We start from the raw sequence: 18,942 nt of genomic DNA, 5'->3' as shown, positions 1-18,942 counted from the left end.
AATAACATTGCGATTCCTACATGCATCCCGTTTTGCGAGTCTTTAATAGCGATTCCTTAAAATTCGCTATTAAGGACTCGCAAAACATAACTTTGATGCATCTGCCAGATGGTGTTTTTTTAATGGTGAATTAAATCTGGTGTATACATTTTGAATTTCAAATTGACTGCCAATGTGTTCTAAAAATGGAGGCCTTTAATAAAGGTACTTCGGCCCTCATATGGATAGGCAGTTTGAGGGGGACCAACCAAAAGGTTCCCAAAACTCAAAAAGTGTCAGTGAAGCAAGATAATTACAACAGATTCTTTTGCTTGCATTGTATTGTAATTGCATTCATGAAAGGTTTCACAACAGTGACGGTACGCTTGGGGAGTATTTTTGTATTGTGAAGTGTTTGAGGGTCATTCATGGTCACCGGAACTGAGCTCTTATTATTTAATAATGTCGCCATGGCCGGACTGGGAACCTAAAGCAGCCCTGGTGCAGTGGTTAATTTGTAAAATAAAAAGTGCTGGGGCTCCTGACTAGAGCCCCAGCACTTATTATTCTGGAGAGGACTTGGCCTAAAGGCTAGAGCTGCCGATTTAGGATCTGGGGAACCAGGTTCGAATCTCAGCGTGGCTCAAAATCCTGTGATTATAGGGAAATTACCTGCCTTCCAAATGAGTGGGTCCTTAATTAGTGCTATAAGCACCGGTGCTGAGGATTAGGTGCCGGTGCTAAACACCGGAAAGCCCCTGCTCAAATTAAGTACTGCGGCAGTTTTGCGGACCAGCCGATGGGTTGGGGGGAGGGGTTGGATGTGCTGCTGCTTTTGTTACTCGGGGCCGATATTTCGGTGCTGCTGCAAAACCGCCGCCCCCCCACCCCAGTTACAAAACCAGCCCCAGCTGCTAAAAACTGTCCCCCCGCCCTTCCAGCCTCCCGGGAAAATGCCTGATGCCCGCTACGTCCAGGTCGGCCCTTTATGTCGCTGTGCCAGGGTACTTGGTGCTTCTAAAAGTGAGATATAGGATGCTTAACCGCATCGGTGCGGTGCATTTTCCCGCTGTGCGCTGAAGATTGCGGAATCCCGCGGTTCATGACGAGCTCAGCTCGTCATCAGCGTACGAGAGGTGTACCTCATGACGAGCTGAGCTCGTCATCAGCGTCGATGTGGTTACGTTTTTAAAGCATGGATATTATAACTGGAAGGGCGTGTGGATGCATGTGTAGCCTATGTCGGAAGTGTATTCGTGTCATGCGTGATAGGCTGTCATTATCATTACAAGCAAACATTTCCTGCCACCCTATCTGCTCAGGAAACAGATAACTTCAAACTGTCTTAGTGAATACTTTCAGTATCTATGGACTCCCTTTCTTCGTTTTGTGAAATTTTTGTAAATCTGCCCTTTATATATATCTGAGAGGTAATCCATGAGGTTCCTTAGGAGCAGGTCACCTCTTTGTGCAGAGGGAAAATACTAGTGTGTGAAACTACATGGCAAGTCACTGGGTTTTCTGACGATCGACATTTGACATAAGAATTTTAAAAAAAATTCGTATCTGTGAAATAGCACCCCTTTTGCAAAACATAAGACGTGTTGAAACAGACTGCTTTTACTTCAGCTCAAACTATATTTTCTCCTCCACTAACTTCCGAAAAAGCACAAACCTTCTTTCTACTATTATATTTTTCACCAGCAGAGGTTATGTTGGATCAGTATATCCAAGTCAAGTGAAAATGAGCGGATATGCAAATATGTTTCATATTTAAAAAAAACAAAAAAATTCTATATCTTGTAGGTTTTTACTTAAATGATAGATTTTACTTTTATTTCTTGGCCCATTATATACTGTAGATAAAATGATCAACCTGCTGTCTGCATAGGTTTCGACACACACAGCACCTGTGATATTGCCCAAAGAGCTGCCTGGAGCCATCTTTAATACAGTGATCGTCTGCATGTGAAGTGGCACGTCTATGTGGAGGGGCATGGGATTTGGGAGGGCTTATTGACTTGCACTGGATATTTTCCATGCCAGTCAGGACAATCAAGGAGGTCACAGTGCTGCTGGCACATGTTCCATTACAGAACGTTTGCTTGTGGCAGCAGTCTTCCATCTAGGAGCAACTTTATTGGTTCAATTTTGGACTACGCAAGATGTGGGCTACATAGAGAGGGATGATCATTTCTCAAGGTGTTGATATCGCATTTATATCCTTCCTCCCATCCTGTGGTAAAGCGCTCCGATATCCCTCGGGATCTTGTTCGCTCTATATAAAACTTTATAAATAAATAAGGTACCATGAGCAAATTATGGACCCTTTGCACATTCACTAATAGAGCAGTTTTATTATGTGTGCCTCTGCTGAAATCACTAGTGCCAATGCATGTGCAGAGTTCCTATAAATCCTACATCTGTCAAACTTTAAATAATCCACTTAGCCCTTTCCTGCTCATTTAAATACATAATTGGATTATGCATTATACATTCACACATTTGTTGACTCCAGAAAATACTTAGGCCTCGATTTATCATAGGATTGCATTGCCTTTTTGTCACACAGGGTACCACAAGGGCAATGCAATCCTTAAGTCAGATTTACCAAGCCACGTAAGACCACTTTGCATGGGCCTGCGTGGCTTGGTAAATCCAGAGTAATGCAAGGCAGCGTAAGTCACTGCCTTGAGTTACTCTGCGCTGGAAGTTGTTACATGGGTGGGGTGTGGTGTTCCCCTGCACCCACTCATGCTTTTTGGCATATTCTTAGATTTAGTGATCCTGGGAATCAGCCAAAATGGTATGCCTTCCTGATGGAGGCACAACAAGGATAAATATCTTTATTTCTCCTTGTTATTTCCTCTTTTTAAGTGTGCTGCATTCTACATCCTGCAGACCACTAAGGTCAAAGCACTTGCACCAAAACGTTGCCTAAGCATGTTTGGAACACCGCGATCTTCATGAAACTTTTTGAATTTTCTAAATGGCCCAGTACATTGTGGAATAGCCTGACAGCTCCAATGAGGATGGGGCCTATTGTGATACGAACAATAAATATTTATTTATTCGATATATGTATTCATTTATTTGTTTAGGGTTTTTATGAAGTGCTCAAAGTCACAAAGGTAGCCTCAGAGTGCTAAATCTCAGGCCGAGATTGTGGTGGGCCAACACCATTTCTGGCAGTCTACCAGGCCTGCGTGTAACTGTGTTTGTGCACCAATCCTAACCCGTCACGTGACATGCCTTCTCTCTTTCCCCAAGAGGAGCAATGCATGACTGCACTCTTCTGTGGGATCCTCCTGGGAGCAGTAGGGGATCCTGGGGGCAGTGCTGCCGGGCGGATATGCGGGGTGGGGGAGGGGCAGGGTGGGGGGTAGTAAACTCCGGATTATGGCAGAACTGAGGTAAGTATACAAATAAATAAATAAAATGAATTTCGTTGTGCACGCTGCATTGCCAAATGCGATGTAGCGCGCACAATGACATTTGTTTTATTTATTTATTTGTATACTTACCTCTGTTCAACCATAATCCGGCGTTTACTATCCCCCCCCACCCTGCCCCTCCCCCGCCCTGCGTCACCGCCCGGCAGCACTCCCTCCAGGAGCCGCTACTGCATGGGAGCTTGTTGAGACTCCCACTTCCAAGCGTCCCATAAGGTGTGAGGTGAAAATATTCAACCATAATATTCTCCACTCCACAGTGATCATGTTTCAGTATCCTCCCAGTGAGATCTTTAAACGGTACATAGTTAGGAATAGGACTTAAATGTAACTAGCAATTTTCTGTTTTGCATGGCTAATATCCCCCATAACTCAGCAAATCTCATAAAAATTGGATGGCAGTGCAACTCTGCTGGTGCACTGGTTAGCAAAGAAGGAGACACACATCAAAGTCCAGAGTTAAGGATAAACATGTCTCAATTTCATATGTAACTTTTCACTAGTAAAGGTGGATTTTTTCTTCAAAGATTCCAGGCAAAAACTCAGCACAGCTAAGCATAACTTCTGAATGTACTGACTGGAACTCCCTACCTCATGCCTGCTCCACACACCCCAAGACTTTAATGCCAGTGTAATGAACCATGCCATGAGAATGGAGAAGAATGCCTAAAAACAGACATCATATCTAGATTATATACACGTCCAGTTTGAGACTATACCAAGTAACCTGCAGATATGTTGTTTTCTTTTTCTGATCACATTTTACTACCAGCATCAACCTTTTACTGTGATTTGTGTTCAGTACCACAGCCACATGAAATGCTACACACCTCTTCTGCCCTTATGTATGTTTTGTTCTATAAGGAATGCTACTTTAAACATGACTATCTGTCAAAGGCAGGCATCTCCCTGCAGGTCTTGTTGGATAAGTTAGGTATGATCCTTGTCCATGTAATCCAGTACATATATGGAAGTATCCATATGTTTTGTCATTGGAGCAAATACCAAGTAAACATGGGCCACGGTTCTGTTCTAGGAGTATCATTGACTTTCATGGTTAATCACAATTGTGCAGGTTCTATGATGACTGTTTGTAAAAACATACATTATTATTCAAGTGACATGCTTATTATGTTATAGGTTTAAATTGATTTTTATCTAAGTATCTTTGTATAATAAATGGATCTAGTGCCCTGTTACCCCAAACTAAAGAATGTCAAAAGCACACGTATTTGCACATTTTACTGTAGGAACTGAAAAATTGTGTGCTAATATAGCACAATACATACGTTCAAATTTCCCAAATGCATTTGTGTTATGTGCCTAAACTGTTATTAGAATGATCAATGGATAGCTCATTTTCTACTGAACCCTCTATCTGTAGTTAATGCTGTCTGAAGGTGGGCACTGAAAGCTATTCAATTTTTTCAATTAAAAGTCTTTCAGATAAAAAATTGTTTTTGCATTGTATACTAGATTCTTAAAGCCCCCCTTCTTTTTCCAGATGAACCGACTCCACATAAAGTCATCGGCACGTCCTCTGGAGTTGGGTACTCTCATGATGATATCTCTGATTATGGCCTCAAGCCGTACAGCACCCTGGCTTACCCTAGGCTTTCTGCTGATCCCACTACCAGATATGGGCAGCCAGATAATCTAGGGTCAAGATACTATGTGACTGCAGGGGCTTCAGCTTTGAGCCCTAGGATTGAAATCACCCCATCACATGAATTTATTCACTCAGGTGGTTCCTTCCGTAGCAGAGACTCAGAACTATTGGCTGAACACCAATCAAACTCAGCTGCCACTAGTCCAAGGTTTACTTTGCCAGTGCCTGGCTATGAGGGTTACAGAGAACCTGCCTGTTTAAGCCCAGCTAGCAGTGGCTCATCTGCAAGTTTCATTTCAGAGACCAATTTTTCACCTTATACATCACCATGCGTCTCGCCGAATAATGGTCCTAGTGATGAACTTTGTCCGCAATTTCAAAACATCCATGCTCATTATTCTCCTAGAACGTCTCCAGTAATGTCACCAAGGACCAGCATTACAGAAGACACCTGCTTGGGAGCACGTTCGCCATCTCCTCGCCCTAGATCAAGGTCTTCATCACCAGGTGCAAAACGAAGGTACTCGTGTGCAGAGCTCTACAGTGCTCAGCAACTCTCCACATCTCCACAGCAATCAAGGACCCCTTCTCCACAGACTTCACCACACATGCCTTTGAGGGAAGACAGTGCTTCCATTAATAACAATACATTACCTGCTTCAACAAACCTCATGGATTCTATGAACAATCTGACAACAGAGCATCCATGTGGCATTCCACCAAAAATGTGGAAAAACAGCCCAGACCATTCACCACTCTCTTCTAACAAGAATCTGCCATGCCATATTGTGCAGGCCTCTGACTATTATGGAACTTATGAACAGGAAGACAAGAGCAATAATGCAGGACCAGAGTCCATTTTTCTTGTGTCTCCCTCTTGGCCAAAGCAATTGGTGCCTGCAATACCCATTTGCAGGTATGTCATTGTTATTTTAATTGTAATTTACTCTTGTATTTGTGTCATGCACTTGCAATATATTTAAATCATTAATGCATGGATAAAATCCATTTAGGTAACTATTCTTGATAAGGAAACTGATGTGTAAGTAAAGAAATTATCGTTATGTGTACAGTATGCTATAACAGGATTCATATTTAGCATTTTAAACAACTCATTAGTGGTGTATGTGCCCAATGAGCTCTGATTCAGATGTTTCTATAGTGACAATGAAAACAAAGCTTTTGCATCATTGTTATGGAATATGCTGAAAATTAAATAACTGATAGACCCCCCATGCTTATTGTATGCAGTTCTTGTTGGACAAAAAGTTTGAATACAATTTCATACACACGGGTTATCTTACACAAGCATTTAGTGATTTATTTAATAGCCACATGTTGTATTAATTTACATTATGTTTTATTGCGTGTAACACAAAAAAGAACACAGATGGAGTAGTTCCTCTCTGCAAATTGTCCAGCATGGTTGCATTGCACACTTCAGGAATGATTTAGAATAATTTGTGGAGAAATGGTAAATTGTCTATTGAATGATTCTCGTATGGAAGGAAATTATTCAGTGCATTTACTGCCACAATATATGTGTAGTTATGCACTGCATCACAGCATGTCACCTTGCTGCACTGCACTCCATGACAGGGAACGCTCAAGAATGCACCTTATTTAAGGCAATGCGAAGCATTCCTGTTCATCCCCATGTGCCGGCGTCTTTTCTGGCTGCCTAGCGCCAATGCAGATATCCTTGTTTTTGTGCAGTCAGGGGAACCTTCCTGCACAAAAACAATCCTGGGCGGCATATTCATCTTTCTATGTGTGCTGCAGTATGCAGCACACATAGAAAGGGGAAGAAACTAAGAGAAATAGAGATATTTCTCTTTGTTACAACTTCCCTGCAAATATGTAAGATTTTAGCGCATTCCCAGGTTTACAAGTTCCCAGGGCAGAATAATGCAATGCAGCGATTTGTGCTGTGATGCGTTACTCCTGATTTTTTTAACAGCTCAGACCGCGCAAAGTGACTTTGTAAGGCTTTAAAAATCTGCTCAAGGTTTGCGTTGGTCTTGCACCACATTGAGTGGTGCAAGAGCGACTCAAACCGGGTCATCAATATGTGTCAAATATAATTCTACAGTTGAATTCCCCATCAAACTTCCAAAGGCGGGCTTACCACTTTCTATAGAACCTAGAGAATTTTCAGTTACCATGCAACTATAAATCAAATCATTATGTATTTGTTTTCATAATACAACTGTAGCCTGAAGTGAATATAACCTTTGCTACATCAACGTGAAATATGCACAAAGACACACATTTATATGAAAACCTAGGTCCACAAAAGAAAACCTTTTCGGATAGAGGTACAGAGAATTGATTGACTACATTGACTTAACACACTTATGGGATACTTTTAGCGGGGATTAAAGAGTATTTAGGTATCGGGATTAAACTTTTATCAGTGGCTTAAAGAGAGACATTTATTTATTCATTTGCAAAGATAAAACAAAGATAGTCTGCTTTTACTCGAGAGCCACAAGTTATTCCAGAGATCCAAGTGTGATGTTTTAAAGTGCAGAGTAAGGTTGAAGTCACGGTGAAGCCTCCTCGTCTACATACATAGAGACAGAGTCCAGTTGAAGGATATTGACCACAACTAGAACTACCTCAACTGGTTTGCTCCACCATGCCTGTGCAGCAAAAGCTTCCATTTCATATCACAAATGATTGACCAACAGCATTATTTCCTTTACCATCATGTTTTCACATGCGAGTCAAAAAGACAGAAACTTTGTTGAGTCCAAACACCAGATCTACAAGATTAAAACAATCACTAGTGTTTATCTGAGGTCCCCCTGCCACCCTCTCCTTGAGTGAAATTAGATAGCTACATTTTGATGGAAACGTAAATGGTCAATGAATGTCTCATCAACTTGTTATGGTTGCGACTGGGTATTGTTAAATTAATATTATAAGATCCTGCAAGCAGGATACTTTATTTTGCCTTTCACTCCTTCAATGCATGCTTACAATCCTTTGTAGGTAAAATAAGCAAGATTTATTATGTGTCATAGTGTTCCACGTATTAAAATGTCCAACGGACATTCATTGGTAGATTTCTTAAACAGGTTCTGTTTGCTAAGTAAGTAAATTCAGTTCTCTGTTACATGAAAAAATACAAAACATTCTACAAGTAATATTAAAATCACATTTTCTAAGTACAATATTGATGTCAATAAATAAAGGCCTTAATTTACTAAGGTTTTGCACCAGAGACTGTATGATGCATAGTAGTGCAAACAGACACCGAGAACTAATACAAGATCGGGCCTATTCAGAAACTTTACACGTGAGTAAATCTACACATAAATTTACTTGTACTGCTTTTGGCTATATGCCTTTTCAGATTTTAAATATTCTACGAAGTGTAGACTTAACATCTCCACCCCCTAAAACTAGGGGATGAAGTCCAATTTAAGAGTGTAAATGTACTACTTCTAAATTTCTACTTGAAGGAGGAAATCTCTGCTACGGTGGAGGAAATCTCTGCCTTGGTGATGGAGATTTCCTCCACTGTGCTAATCTGCCTGTAGGAAAGAATAGAGAAAATTATTAAAATGTATTCAGTGTTTAAAAAAAGATATTTATTGTATTGTAAAATCTAGACGTAAAATAAATGAAAATGTTTATTTTTACCCTAGCATTAATAACAAATAGTGATGGAGCAGGTAACTTCTTCAACATGGTTTAAATGTAATGATTTATTTCATGAATATACATTTTTTGAACAAAATAAAATAAAAACACTCTACCTTGCAAGTTAAAGTGTATTTAGTATTCAGTATGTTTAATTAAAGGATGTGTTTAATTAACATAAATCACATTTGCATTTGTTTTATAAAAGTCACAAAATAGTCTCTTAGTGAGTTAACTAATCATTTTTAAAAATAATAAAATGTGTAATTATTTATTTTGAATAATTTTTAAAAGTACACACACACACACACACACAATTTAAGTCGGAATAATGTAATTGTTTTAACATTATTTTCTATGGGGTGTTACATTAATCCCCTGCCTTCATGATCTTCTATTGGAATGTGTTACATTACCTGTGAATAGCCTTGTTGGTGCTAGAATTATTCCAACGCTGGATTGGAGTACACATACTGCTGCTTTGTCAGCTTTAGGGAGTAGTAACTTTCGAAGTGTAGTTTGCAAATGACAATGCTCTTACTCTTTTTTAGTGGATGCTTGTTTTAACTTTGCCCCTCCCTAAACTTCTCCTCACCTCTCCCTAAACCCCTCCATATCTCTCCCTAAACCCCTTCTTTTCCCTCCCTATACTCCTAGAATTTAGCAAGAGATAGTATTAATTTTCCCACTACTCCCTCAGTCCTTCCCAAACATATCCCCATAGAAACTATAGAAGAGATAGAGGTGGATATTTCCACCAGTAGGTTTATGAATTGAATTGCATCTTGCTGTAAATAGGTAGAACTAACGTTACTCTATTTTACATACTAACAAACGGAGTTTGCTAATCGGGTTCATTATGTGGGCCAGCAGACACAATTCAAAATTGTGCTGCATGGTATGAGTACCTTCCGCAAACTTTACAATATGCAAAATAGCAGAATATATTTATAATTTAGATAGTAGTGGACGTCTTCCTACAAATTGCCTACTAATCGTAGCCTGTGGCAAATGTACAAATATATTAATCTTTTCTTTTTGAAGGCTAATATATGTCTCATTGCATAAAATGTATGTGAATATATAAATCATTATTAATTGAGGACAATTTACTAGACAGCAAAGCTTACAGCAAATGCAAAAGCTGTGGGACAGAGTAGTTCAGGACAACCTATACGTGAGACCGCTGGCTGAGGTCGCCAGGCAGTGGGGCCTGACTCTGGTCTCCTATGCCGACGACACTCAGCTGGCGGTTACTCTCAGTGGGGACGCGGAGCAAGATGCCCCCAGGTTTCAGAACGGACTGAAGGCGGTGGCCAGCTGGTTGACAGGTAACTGTCTCCAGCTCAATGCCACCAAGACAGAGGTTATGGTTGTCAGGAAGAGAGTCGAATTATGGGGTGACCAATGGTGGCCGCCGGAGCTGGGACCAACTCCGACTCCGGTGTCTGAATTAAAAAACCTGGGAGTCTGGTTGGATGCCGGTCTTACCTTTGTTGGCCACACTAAAAAAACAGCCGCTTGCTGTTTCGGCCTGTTGCGAGGATTACGACCTGTCCTCAAATATTTTGATGCCCCTACCAGGCAGCTGGTGATCCAGGCCACTGTCATCTCGCGCCTGGATTACGCCAGCTCTCTCCTGGTTGGAGCTAACCAGGCAGAAATTACCCGTCTACAACGGGTACAAAATGCTGCGGCCAGAGCGATCGTTGGCTTGCCCAGATTTTGCTCTGTGTCAAATGTTCTTCGCTCCTTGCACTGGCTTCCAGTGAGGAAGCGAATTCATTTTAAGGTTCTCTGCTTAGCCTTTAAAATTTTGAAAGGTATTGGCCCCCAAATTAAGTCCAGCTTTTTGTCCTTCTATGTACCCACGCGTGCCCTTCGTTCCCAAGGTCAGGCTTTGGCTGTGGTCCCCAGATTCAGGCTTTGCCGTTCGGGAGGACGCTCCTTTTGGGTCAAAGCGGCTACCATCTGGAACTCTCTTCCGGCAGACATCCGCCTGATGGAGGACCTTATGCTTTTCAGGAGAGCTATCAAAACCTTCCTGTTTTAATCCAGTTATTTTAAATGCCCTTTCTTTGTTCCTGTTGTGTTGTGTCCTACCTTGTCACTGCACCAGGACGCTCCTTAGCTGGGGCAGCTGTGCGCATAACAAATAACGATAACATAACATAACAAGTCTTAAATCACTGTTACCTCGAAGCCTATATCCAATCTTCTCAACAAAACAAAATCTGTGCCAATAGATCAGTCGCAATACACTTTTTTTCACTGTTGATGAGGCACACAAGATTTTGAGTATTAAATAAATACAAATCAAAACTATCATGGGAATGGATACAATTTGCATTTGATTTCTATAAATGGTAAATATAAAAATACATTGTTAAGTATCTAATTGTACTTTGGTGTAAGAGATAAATAATTAGAAGTAATGCCTCTCCAAAAATATGTTCTAGGACCAGTTGCTTGTATGTTATACATTGAGTTGCTTTCAGTCAACCCACAAATGTCTGGCATAAGTGGCCAGCTGTCCATAGAAATGGAGTCTGAGTGTAATGAGCACAAACTAGTTAATGCTATCTATCATGCTAATTGCATCAAACAACTGGCTACAAGGCTGCTTTGTAAACACCAGGCAGAGATTAACATAGTCATTTTGGTTAATTGCCAGATCATAGTTTTATTTCAGACATTGGCATTGTACATATGAGGTAAATAAATAGGTGTCTATTCAGAATGGTATGTTTACAAGTGTACAAGTGCTACTGGTGGAGCCTATTCACAAACTGTATTTTGTAGTGCTTTAGTAATATTAATGTATTACTTCTTAAGTGGCACAAAATGCTAATCACAAATTTAGGAATGTATAACTCCACTTCCCCAATCTTTTCTAAATATAGAATTTTTAAAAGTATTTTTATTTATTTTAATAAACATTAATGTTACATTAATTTTGAAGTTCAGAAATGGTTGTTACAAATATTTTAGAAATAAATAGCAAATATATTTCATTTGTATATATTGTTTAAAATTAAATTATATTTATTCATATTTTCAACTATTTTAAATAATTTACTTTATGTTAACATTAATTCCAAGGGGATTTATTCTACTTCCCTATCGCCATTAGTTTCTATAGATGGTAGCCCAATATCAGTGGTTGGGGATGTGTGGTACTAGACTGACTAATGTTTATTTTTGGCAGTAGCAATTTACACTCATTAATTATGCTCATCTCCCTGTTTCTAGAAGTGGAGATGTGTAAGTCTACACTTTTGAGTAACTTTACACTCAGATTTTGACGCTAGCAAATAGTAATAAAGTTACAAAAGTGTATGAGTAAACATATATGTGTAAATAGCTCTGAGCCTTACTAACTTCCTTAACCACCCTATTTGTTGTCATCCAGCCTTCCAGTAGCTTCCCTTCCTCCACTGGAGTGGCCCTTGCCCTCTCAATCAGGGTCTTATGAGCTGGAAATTGAAGTGCAGCCCAAAGCTCACCACCGGGCCCACTATGAGACTGAGGGCAGTCGAGGAGCTGTCAAGGCTCCCACTGGAGGCCACCCTATTGTTCAGGTAAGCCATGTTCCTTTGTCCATATCCTCTATGATTGATGGCAAAGCAATGGAAGTGGGGATGGCATGGAGCAAATTGGATAGCCCTACCTCATTCCAAAAACATATTTTCATGTTCTGCTGCTAAATTTGTACACATGATCCATAGCATAGATATAGTGTTAGTGACTGTGACCTGTTTTGATTATGGATGGCCCCCCTTCCAAATGAACAGCAATGCTATCCTATGATGACTGCGTTGTCTATGTCCATTTCAATTCATTGTACTGATCTGAGTTTTACCACATAGTTATTGGGCAAACTATAATCAATCCTTTAGTGCTATTAACTTGAATCAGAATTTTTGCTCTAGTCCCTGCCACATAATCCATTCTGCCTTCCATTATCTGGTGCATTCTCCTCATCAGTGAAGCCAATTTACACTGTGCAGGCTTCTATTGGAGGTGAAATGCTAGTGCAAACTAGAGTAATGATGAATACTCATAACTTTGGTGATATGCAAAACACAAAGGGAATAGGTGCTGCCTAGTACCCACTATTACATACATCGCTGACACTGAATGTAAAATGTAAAACAGACCTGGAAAAGGCCATATTTCCTCTTTTTGTCCTGCCTTGTTAAGACCCTGTAAAGAGGTACTTTCATCAGTATAAGTTGAGGTTAGCTTTTCAATCCTCAGACTCTGGGGTTTAACAACCAGTTTTCTTTCCAGACTTAACCTCTGACACATGTACAGCCTGACCTCTTGTTTTTGTTGTAAAAGTTCCTTAAACTTAATTTTTCATTTGATTTATACCATGAGAACATGTTGCTTTGGTCACTTTGCACCAAAGGAGAATTGATAAATCATATTGAATCGTCGGACTATTGCTGGTACCTTACATAGGCCAACCACACATTTGGCATAGTTATTCTGGAGTTTGAACATGACATTAGCAAATCGAGGGGCCAAGACCCAAAAAAAGGATATGGGGATACCACTGAAAGAGTGAGCTTAGGACTCAGATATTTCTTTGAAAAGTTTAGTCTTTGGTGATTGTTTGAAGGCTGGTACGTTGGAGAGAGTTTGTTGAAGAGGGCACATGGTGTGCGAGAAAAAGGTTCCTGATATCTCACGGTTGTCTCAAGAGATTCTTCTTTCTTTATTTGGAAGTGGTGATCAGACATTTGCTGCTAGAGCTGAGTTTGCTTCCTGATGTGCAGTGCGTGCAGCATTAGGTATAGAAGTAGATAGGGTCATCTTCTTGAAGGAATATGAATACAACACCTGCACTTTCAATTTAACTCTTTGGCCAATCAAAAGTCAATGGAGTTTTTGCAGGGCAGGGGCAGCATGGTATATTTTCCCTATGTGTAAACAGAGTCTAATTCCTTGGTTCTGTGTTCTTGTGAATGTCTGACTCACCTTCTTTAACAGAGCTTTCTTATATAGAGCATGAGCTGTACAACATTTCTGTGGAAGACAATTTTGAATCTGAATTTAAACTTAATTTGTGTATCAATTAAGTTTGAATTCAAGAAGGGAGGGTGCGACCTGGTATTTCAGGCGTTTTCTGGCGTATGTTCTAGATAATATCTCATAAACAAATGCAAACTTCCTTTTGCTTTGCTAATATATCAACACCTGGTATCCCTGAACAACCAGGAACAGGTGTGGAGTAGAAAACCAAACAGAAAAAGCTCAGGCGTACATAATTCCTGTCATGTTTTTCAATAAAAGTTTAATGGTTACAAAATGTGACGGTAAATAGAGGTAGATAAATGCCATAGTGTTGTGATGAGAAATACTAAACGTCGCGTATACGCCAATGTATGCACAAGTGAATTTTATGAGAGAGAACATGTTTACTTTAATAACAGAGAGAAATCAACAGTCCATGTACGCGGAGAGCTCCTACGTTACCTTGAAAACGTATATTATCTTGAAAACCAGACATGCACATACTTAAAGACTTATGCAGGCACAGTTACACTCTCACACCTTTGTCTCAATTTCTTTCTCTCAAGTTATTTTCTCGTTTAGCATGCCTTTTTCACCTCTACTTTATTGGTCTGTATTTCTCTCTCACGGACTAACATTGGTTGTTGTTTTCCTTATCAGTCTTTTTTGTCTACCTCAATATATTTGTTAATTCTATGTATTTCTGATCTCCCTAACACCCCTGATTTTCTTTAATGCTATTGTCCATATTACATAAAATAACCGGTATTGGAAATGTCAGCAATATTGGCCATATCACTTAAACGTAATTATGCTGGCAGGACTTGAATTTGTCAGTGGTGAAAGCAGGCCGCAGTATGATAAATTGGACAGTGGTTGATGGTAGGACTGTATTGCATTTTATAATCTTTTTTTATTACAGTTGTCAGATGTATCGCTTTGCACAAAATAAATGCATGGTCTTTTGCAATCTCTCTCATCCCTCCTTTGTCATACAGGGACCTAAGGAAGTGGTGGGCTAATAATCCACTGCAGGTGTTAGTGAGATAAAATGAGTGCAATTGAGTTTGGTAACAATAAATTCATCTCCAGAAAACTTGTGGGCTGAACATGCACTTTACAAGCTTAAGATAGTCTCTGATCTAATCTGCTTTTCATTACTCTGGTCTTTACGTGCAGTTTTAAGAATTGGCTGCAGCACTGGAAAGCGATATAGCCTGTTAAGACATCTTTAACAACTGTAAATTCTTCTAATAAACTGAACAATCAAGGTTACTAATCATATGTACTAAATAGTGTTGAACAGAATTGATATTTTTCCATATAGAATGTCACGTTCTATTGTCATATAGCTTGCTTTTTAGCTTTTTACATTAACTTAACATAATTTCCTGAAAATGTTCCATATTCAGTGGTTGAGCATATGATAACTCTCTGATTCTCAAGGTATGACTTTCTTATATCTTTAATCTGAAATGTTGGTTTTGTCATGGATATCACTCAGATTTTTAAAGTTACACCTGCAGTTTTTCTAATAAGTTTGTTAGTTTGTGATATTTAACATAACCCATTTTTCACTTGATAAGAATTCTGTAAAACACGTAATGAGTTAGGTTGATTATTAACCTTGCACTCAATAACCAAGCAGGATGCCAATTTCCCAAAGTTAATTATTCACAACATAGCAATCATATTGGATACATCAGTTATTCAGCATGCATTTAATGAGTGCAAGTTTAATATTATATCACAATTGCATTAAAATTAGACATCTTCCTTTTATCAAAACATTTCTGTATAACACCTTCTTTTTTTAGATTGGATTGTATGACAATAGGTTTGTGCTTAGTTCCTAAGATGTATATTTATTGTTAAATGTTTAACTCACAAATAAGAAAATATTTCGTACACAGCAGTGTACAGTTTATACCTCGGCTACATGAATAATATATGGGAGAATTGCTATAGGTACATGAGAGAGACCAGTGCATAAAGAAAGAGGCTGACAGAGGGAAAGAGATAGGAAACAGATGATGAAGGAGGATGGCAGTATGAACATTGGGCCGGATTCACAAAGGTAAAGTTAGACGAAAGTTTAACTCTACGACTTTCGGTATTCACACAGGGAAATTACTACTCACAAATGGCCTTTGTGAATACCGAAAGTTGAACTTTACGACTTTCAGTATTCACACAAGCCATTTACGAGTAGTAAATGCCCTTTGTGAATACCGAAAGTCATAAAGTTAGACTTTCGTCTCACTTTACCTTTTTGAATCGGGACAATTGTCTTTACCATGCAAATGAGTGTACCATACTGCCAAATGATCCATCTTCAGGTGAGTGATAACGAATGTATATCATCAAAGAACATAGACGTGGAGTTAAGAACAGCAAATCTATATTTACCACATGTAAAAGCTATATTTACCGTGACGGTATAGTAGAGCTCAATATACTAAACTCAAAATTCGTGCAGGTCGATATTCTAAACTCGATATGGTAGTAGAAAACTGGTGACCGCAAGGCTTCTTCTTCAGAGAGTGGGATTTTTTTTAGATCTTTTCAGTGGCCTTCTTCAAATGGTGCTCTTTGCAAAACTTTCTGGCATGGGCACTGTAGGCTAACATAGACACTTTAAGAACAGCTTCCCAAACAGCCCTGAGAGGAAGTAACATAGTTACTCATCTGGTGCCCAGCTTTCCATCCTTTACACCAGCTAGTGATGCATTCCCTTATCAGGGTACCTAAATATCCTTCACAATTGTTGCAGAATCATGTCTGACAGCCAGAGGCAGCACTGCAAACTCTGGTAGCCACAACACATTGATGGCCACATCCAGTTTAAATTGCATTGATTTTATGGAATAAATAGCTCATACTTTTGTATTCTTAATACACACCAGGAGCTGAATGTAAATTTTGCATTGTTGAGGTGGTGCAAATGTATTTTTTGCTCTTCTCAGGTGATACATTTGTCAATGCACAATTACACCAGCCCCAGTGTTGTCAATGCGATCTTGAAATATTGGTGCAAAACAGCACTTGTGCAGTCTCTGTAATCTGACGTCGGTGTCTGCATAGATTGTGCGTGCATCCCTTCTGAAGTAGAGACCGCCCCTTCTTTGCACCTGTCATGATGCAATATGAGCTGCACCCAGTGCAAAGACGGGCCTGACACAGATTGAGTAATTCGAGTTCAGTGTTCTGTCCTTTATATCAATCTGCCTGCCCCTCTGTTTGACAAAACAAAGCCATTACCCCCAGATCCCTCCTGTCCTCGTCCCATTCATTACGCCACTTTGTTATGAATGGGAAGAGGACAACGGGACCCGGAGTAATGTAGAGCATTACCCCCATGCAATTTTATATAGCGCGGACTTTACCCGAAGGCGTCAGAGCGCTTCACAATAGGAACAGAAATGATACAAACTGAGAATATTACACGAACAAAACATTGCAAAAGCAAACGTTACGTTACATACGGTAAAGTGATAATTGTGAGCAAACAAAAATACATGAGGTAGTAAAAATTGTGAGCGACCAAAAATACATGAGGTAGTAAAAAGTGCACAGGAGGAAAAAGTGACAAGTGTGCAGGCTACAAGAGAAAACAAAGTATAATTTGAGGTATAATACTGCAATATATGCTAGACACTCAGGCACAAGAACAAACATTACGTAGGCAAAGGTGGCACTTGTGCTAGTATCAAAGGTAAAAAACATGTGAGAGGAAGCAAACCGTGTATTACAGGGGCAAAGTGGTGTGTGCAAGTTACAAGAGGGTACCCAACACAAGTACATGGATAATACTGCAATAAAAGGCAAACACTCTAACCACAAGAACATACTGGGAAGGCACTTCCATGGTCATGGAAAGTAGAAATCTTCAGTAGTGGGAGGTCTTCCTTCAGATAAAAGAGAGGACGTGAGTTACTTTTGGAGGTGTCTCTGGAGGAGGAGAACTTTGAGGTCCCTTTTAAAGGCCTGGGAGGAGGCGGTGGTCCGGAGCTGAGGGAGGAATGAGTTCCAGATTCTCACTGCGTTGCCTGAAAAGGATTGGGCCATCGTTCTTTCCTTCTTGAGAGTGGGAGGTTCAAGCAGTAGATTCTCCGCATTGCGTGAAGGTCTAGAGCCTCCAGAGAGTTTCAGTTTATTCGCCAGGTAGCGAGGAGAGGAGGAGTGCAAGGCTTTGTGGGTGATACAAGCGGTCTTGTAGATAGCTCTAGCCTCAAAGGGAAGCCAGCGGAGGGTAGATAACATCGGTGTGATGTGATCGCTTCTTTTGGCCCCATAAATGAAACAAGCTGCTGAGTGGAAAACAGACTTAAGTGGGGATAAGTGGGATTTGGGGAGGCCAGTAAGAAGAGAATTGCAGTAGTCGAGTCTGGAGAGGACCAGTGATTGCACCAGGGTTATAAGGTCCCGCTCCGGGAAGAAGCGACGGATTCCCCAAAGAAGGCGCAGTTGGTATCGAGCAGATTTTGCAATGGAATTGATGTGGGGAATTAGATTGAGTTTTTTGTCTAGTATGACACCAAGGGATTTGGCGCTGTCGACAATGATGGGTTTGTTGTTTAGTAGATTCATCTGATCCATCCATGATGAACCGAGGGAGGAGAGAGTGAGGAGGAGAATAGGAGGAATTCCGTTTTGGAGGGATTCAGAATCAGTTGATGAGATGACATCCAGTTTTGAATGGAGTCGAGAGTGGAGCTTAGGATGGAGAGATCATGAGTAGAGGCAATCTTGAGGTAGAGTTGAGTGTCGTCAGCATAGAGATGATAGTGAATCCCGGATTTACTTAGAAGATTTCCCAGTGGTTCTAAATAGAGATTGAACAATGTGGGAGCAAGTATCGAGCCTTGGGGAACACCTTGACCTACCGCCACAGGAGGTGAAAGACTGATTTTGATCATTTAGGATCTGTCAGAAAGGAAGGATGCAAACCATTTAAGCACAGTGCCCTCCATGCCCATTCTCTGTTTAAGAATATTGAGGAGGGTGTTGTGATTGACAGTGTCAAAGGCTGCGGAAAGGTCAAGGAGAATTAGAAGACAGGACCCCCCTGAATCGAGAATCCTCAACGCGTCATCAACCACTTGCAGTAGGGCTGTTTCAGTGCTGCAGTTTTGGATGAAAGCCGGACTGACAGTTGTCAAGAAGATCATTGTCCTTGATATGACGAGAGAGTTGTTTTGCTACACATCTTTCTGTGATCTTCGCAAG

The 18,942-nt window shown here is 40.2% G+C and overlaps 1 protein-coding gene across 2 annotated transcripts in view; it reads left to right on the top strand.

The window, feature by feature from the left end:
• NFATC2 (nuclear factor of activated T cells 2) overlaps positions 1 to 18,942 on the top strand; it is a 313,029-nt gene that overhangs the window by 25,780 nt on the left and 268,307 nt on the right. For both annotated transcript variants that reach the window (XM_078652048.1, XM_078652047.1), the window contains exons 2-3: positions 4,936 to 5,956; positions 12,104 to 12,272. In XM_078652048.1, coding sequence (XP_078508174.1) covers positions 4,936 to 5,956; positions 12,104 to 12,272 — 1,190 coding nt within the window. The remainder of the gene's footprint in view (positions 1 to 4,935; positions 5,957 to 12,103; positions 12,273 to 18,942) is intronic.

The sequence above is a fragment of the Lissotriton helveticus genome, chromosome 7, assembly GCF_964261635.1.
Source record: "Lissotriton helveticus chromosome 7, aLisHel1.1, whole genome shotgun sequence".
NCBI lineage: Eukaryota > Metazoa > Chordata > Amphibia > Caudata > Salamandridae > Lissotriton > Lissotriton helveticus.
The sequence above is the reverse complement of the archived record's forward strand: the minus strand, read 5'-3'. Positions and strand labels throughout refer to the sequence as shown.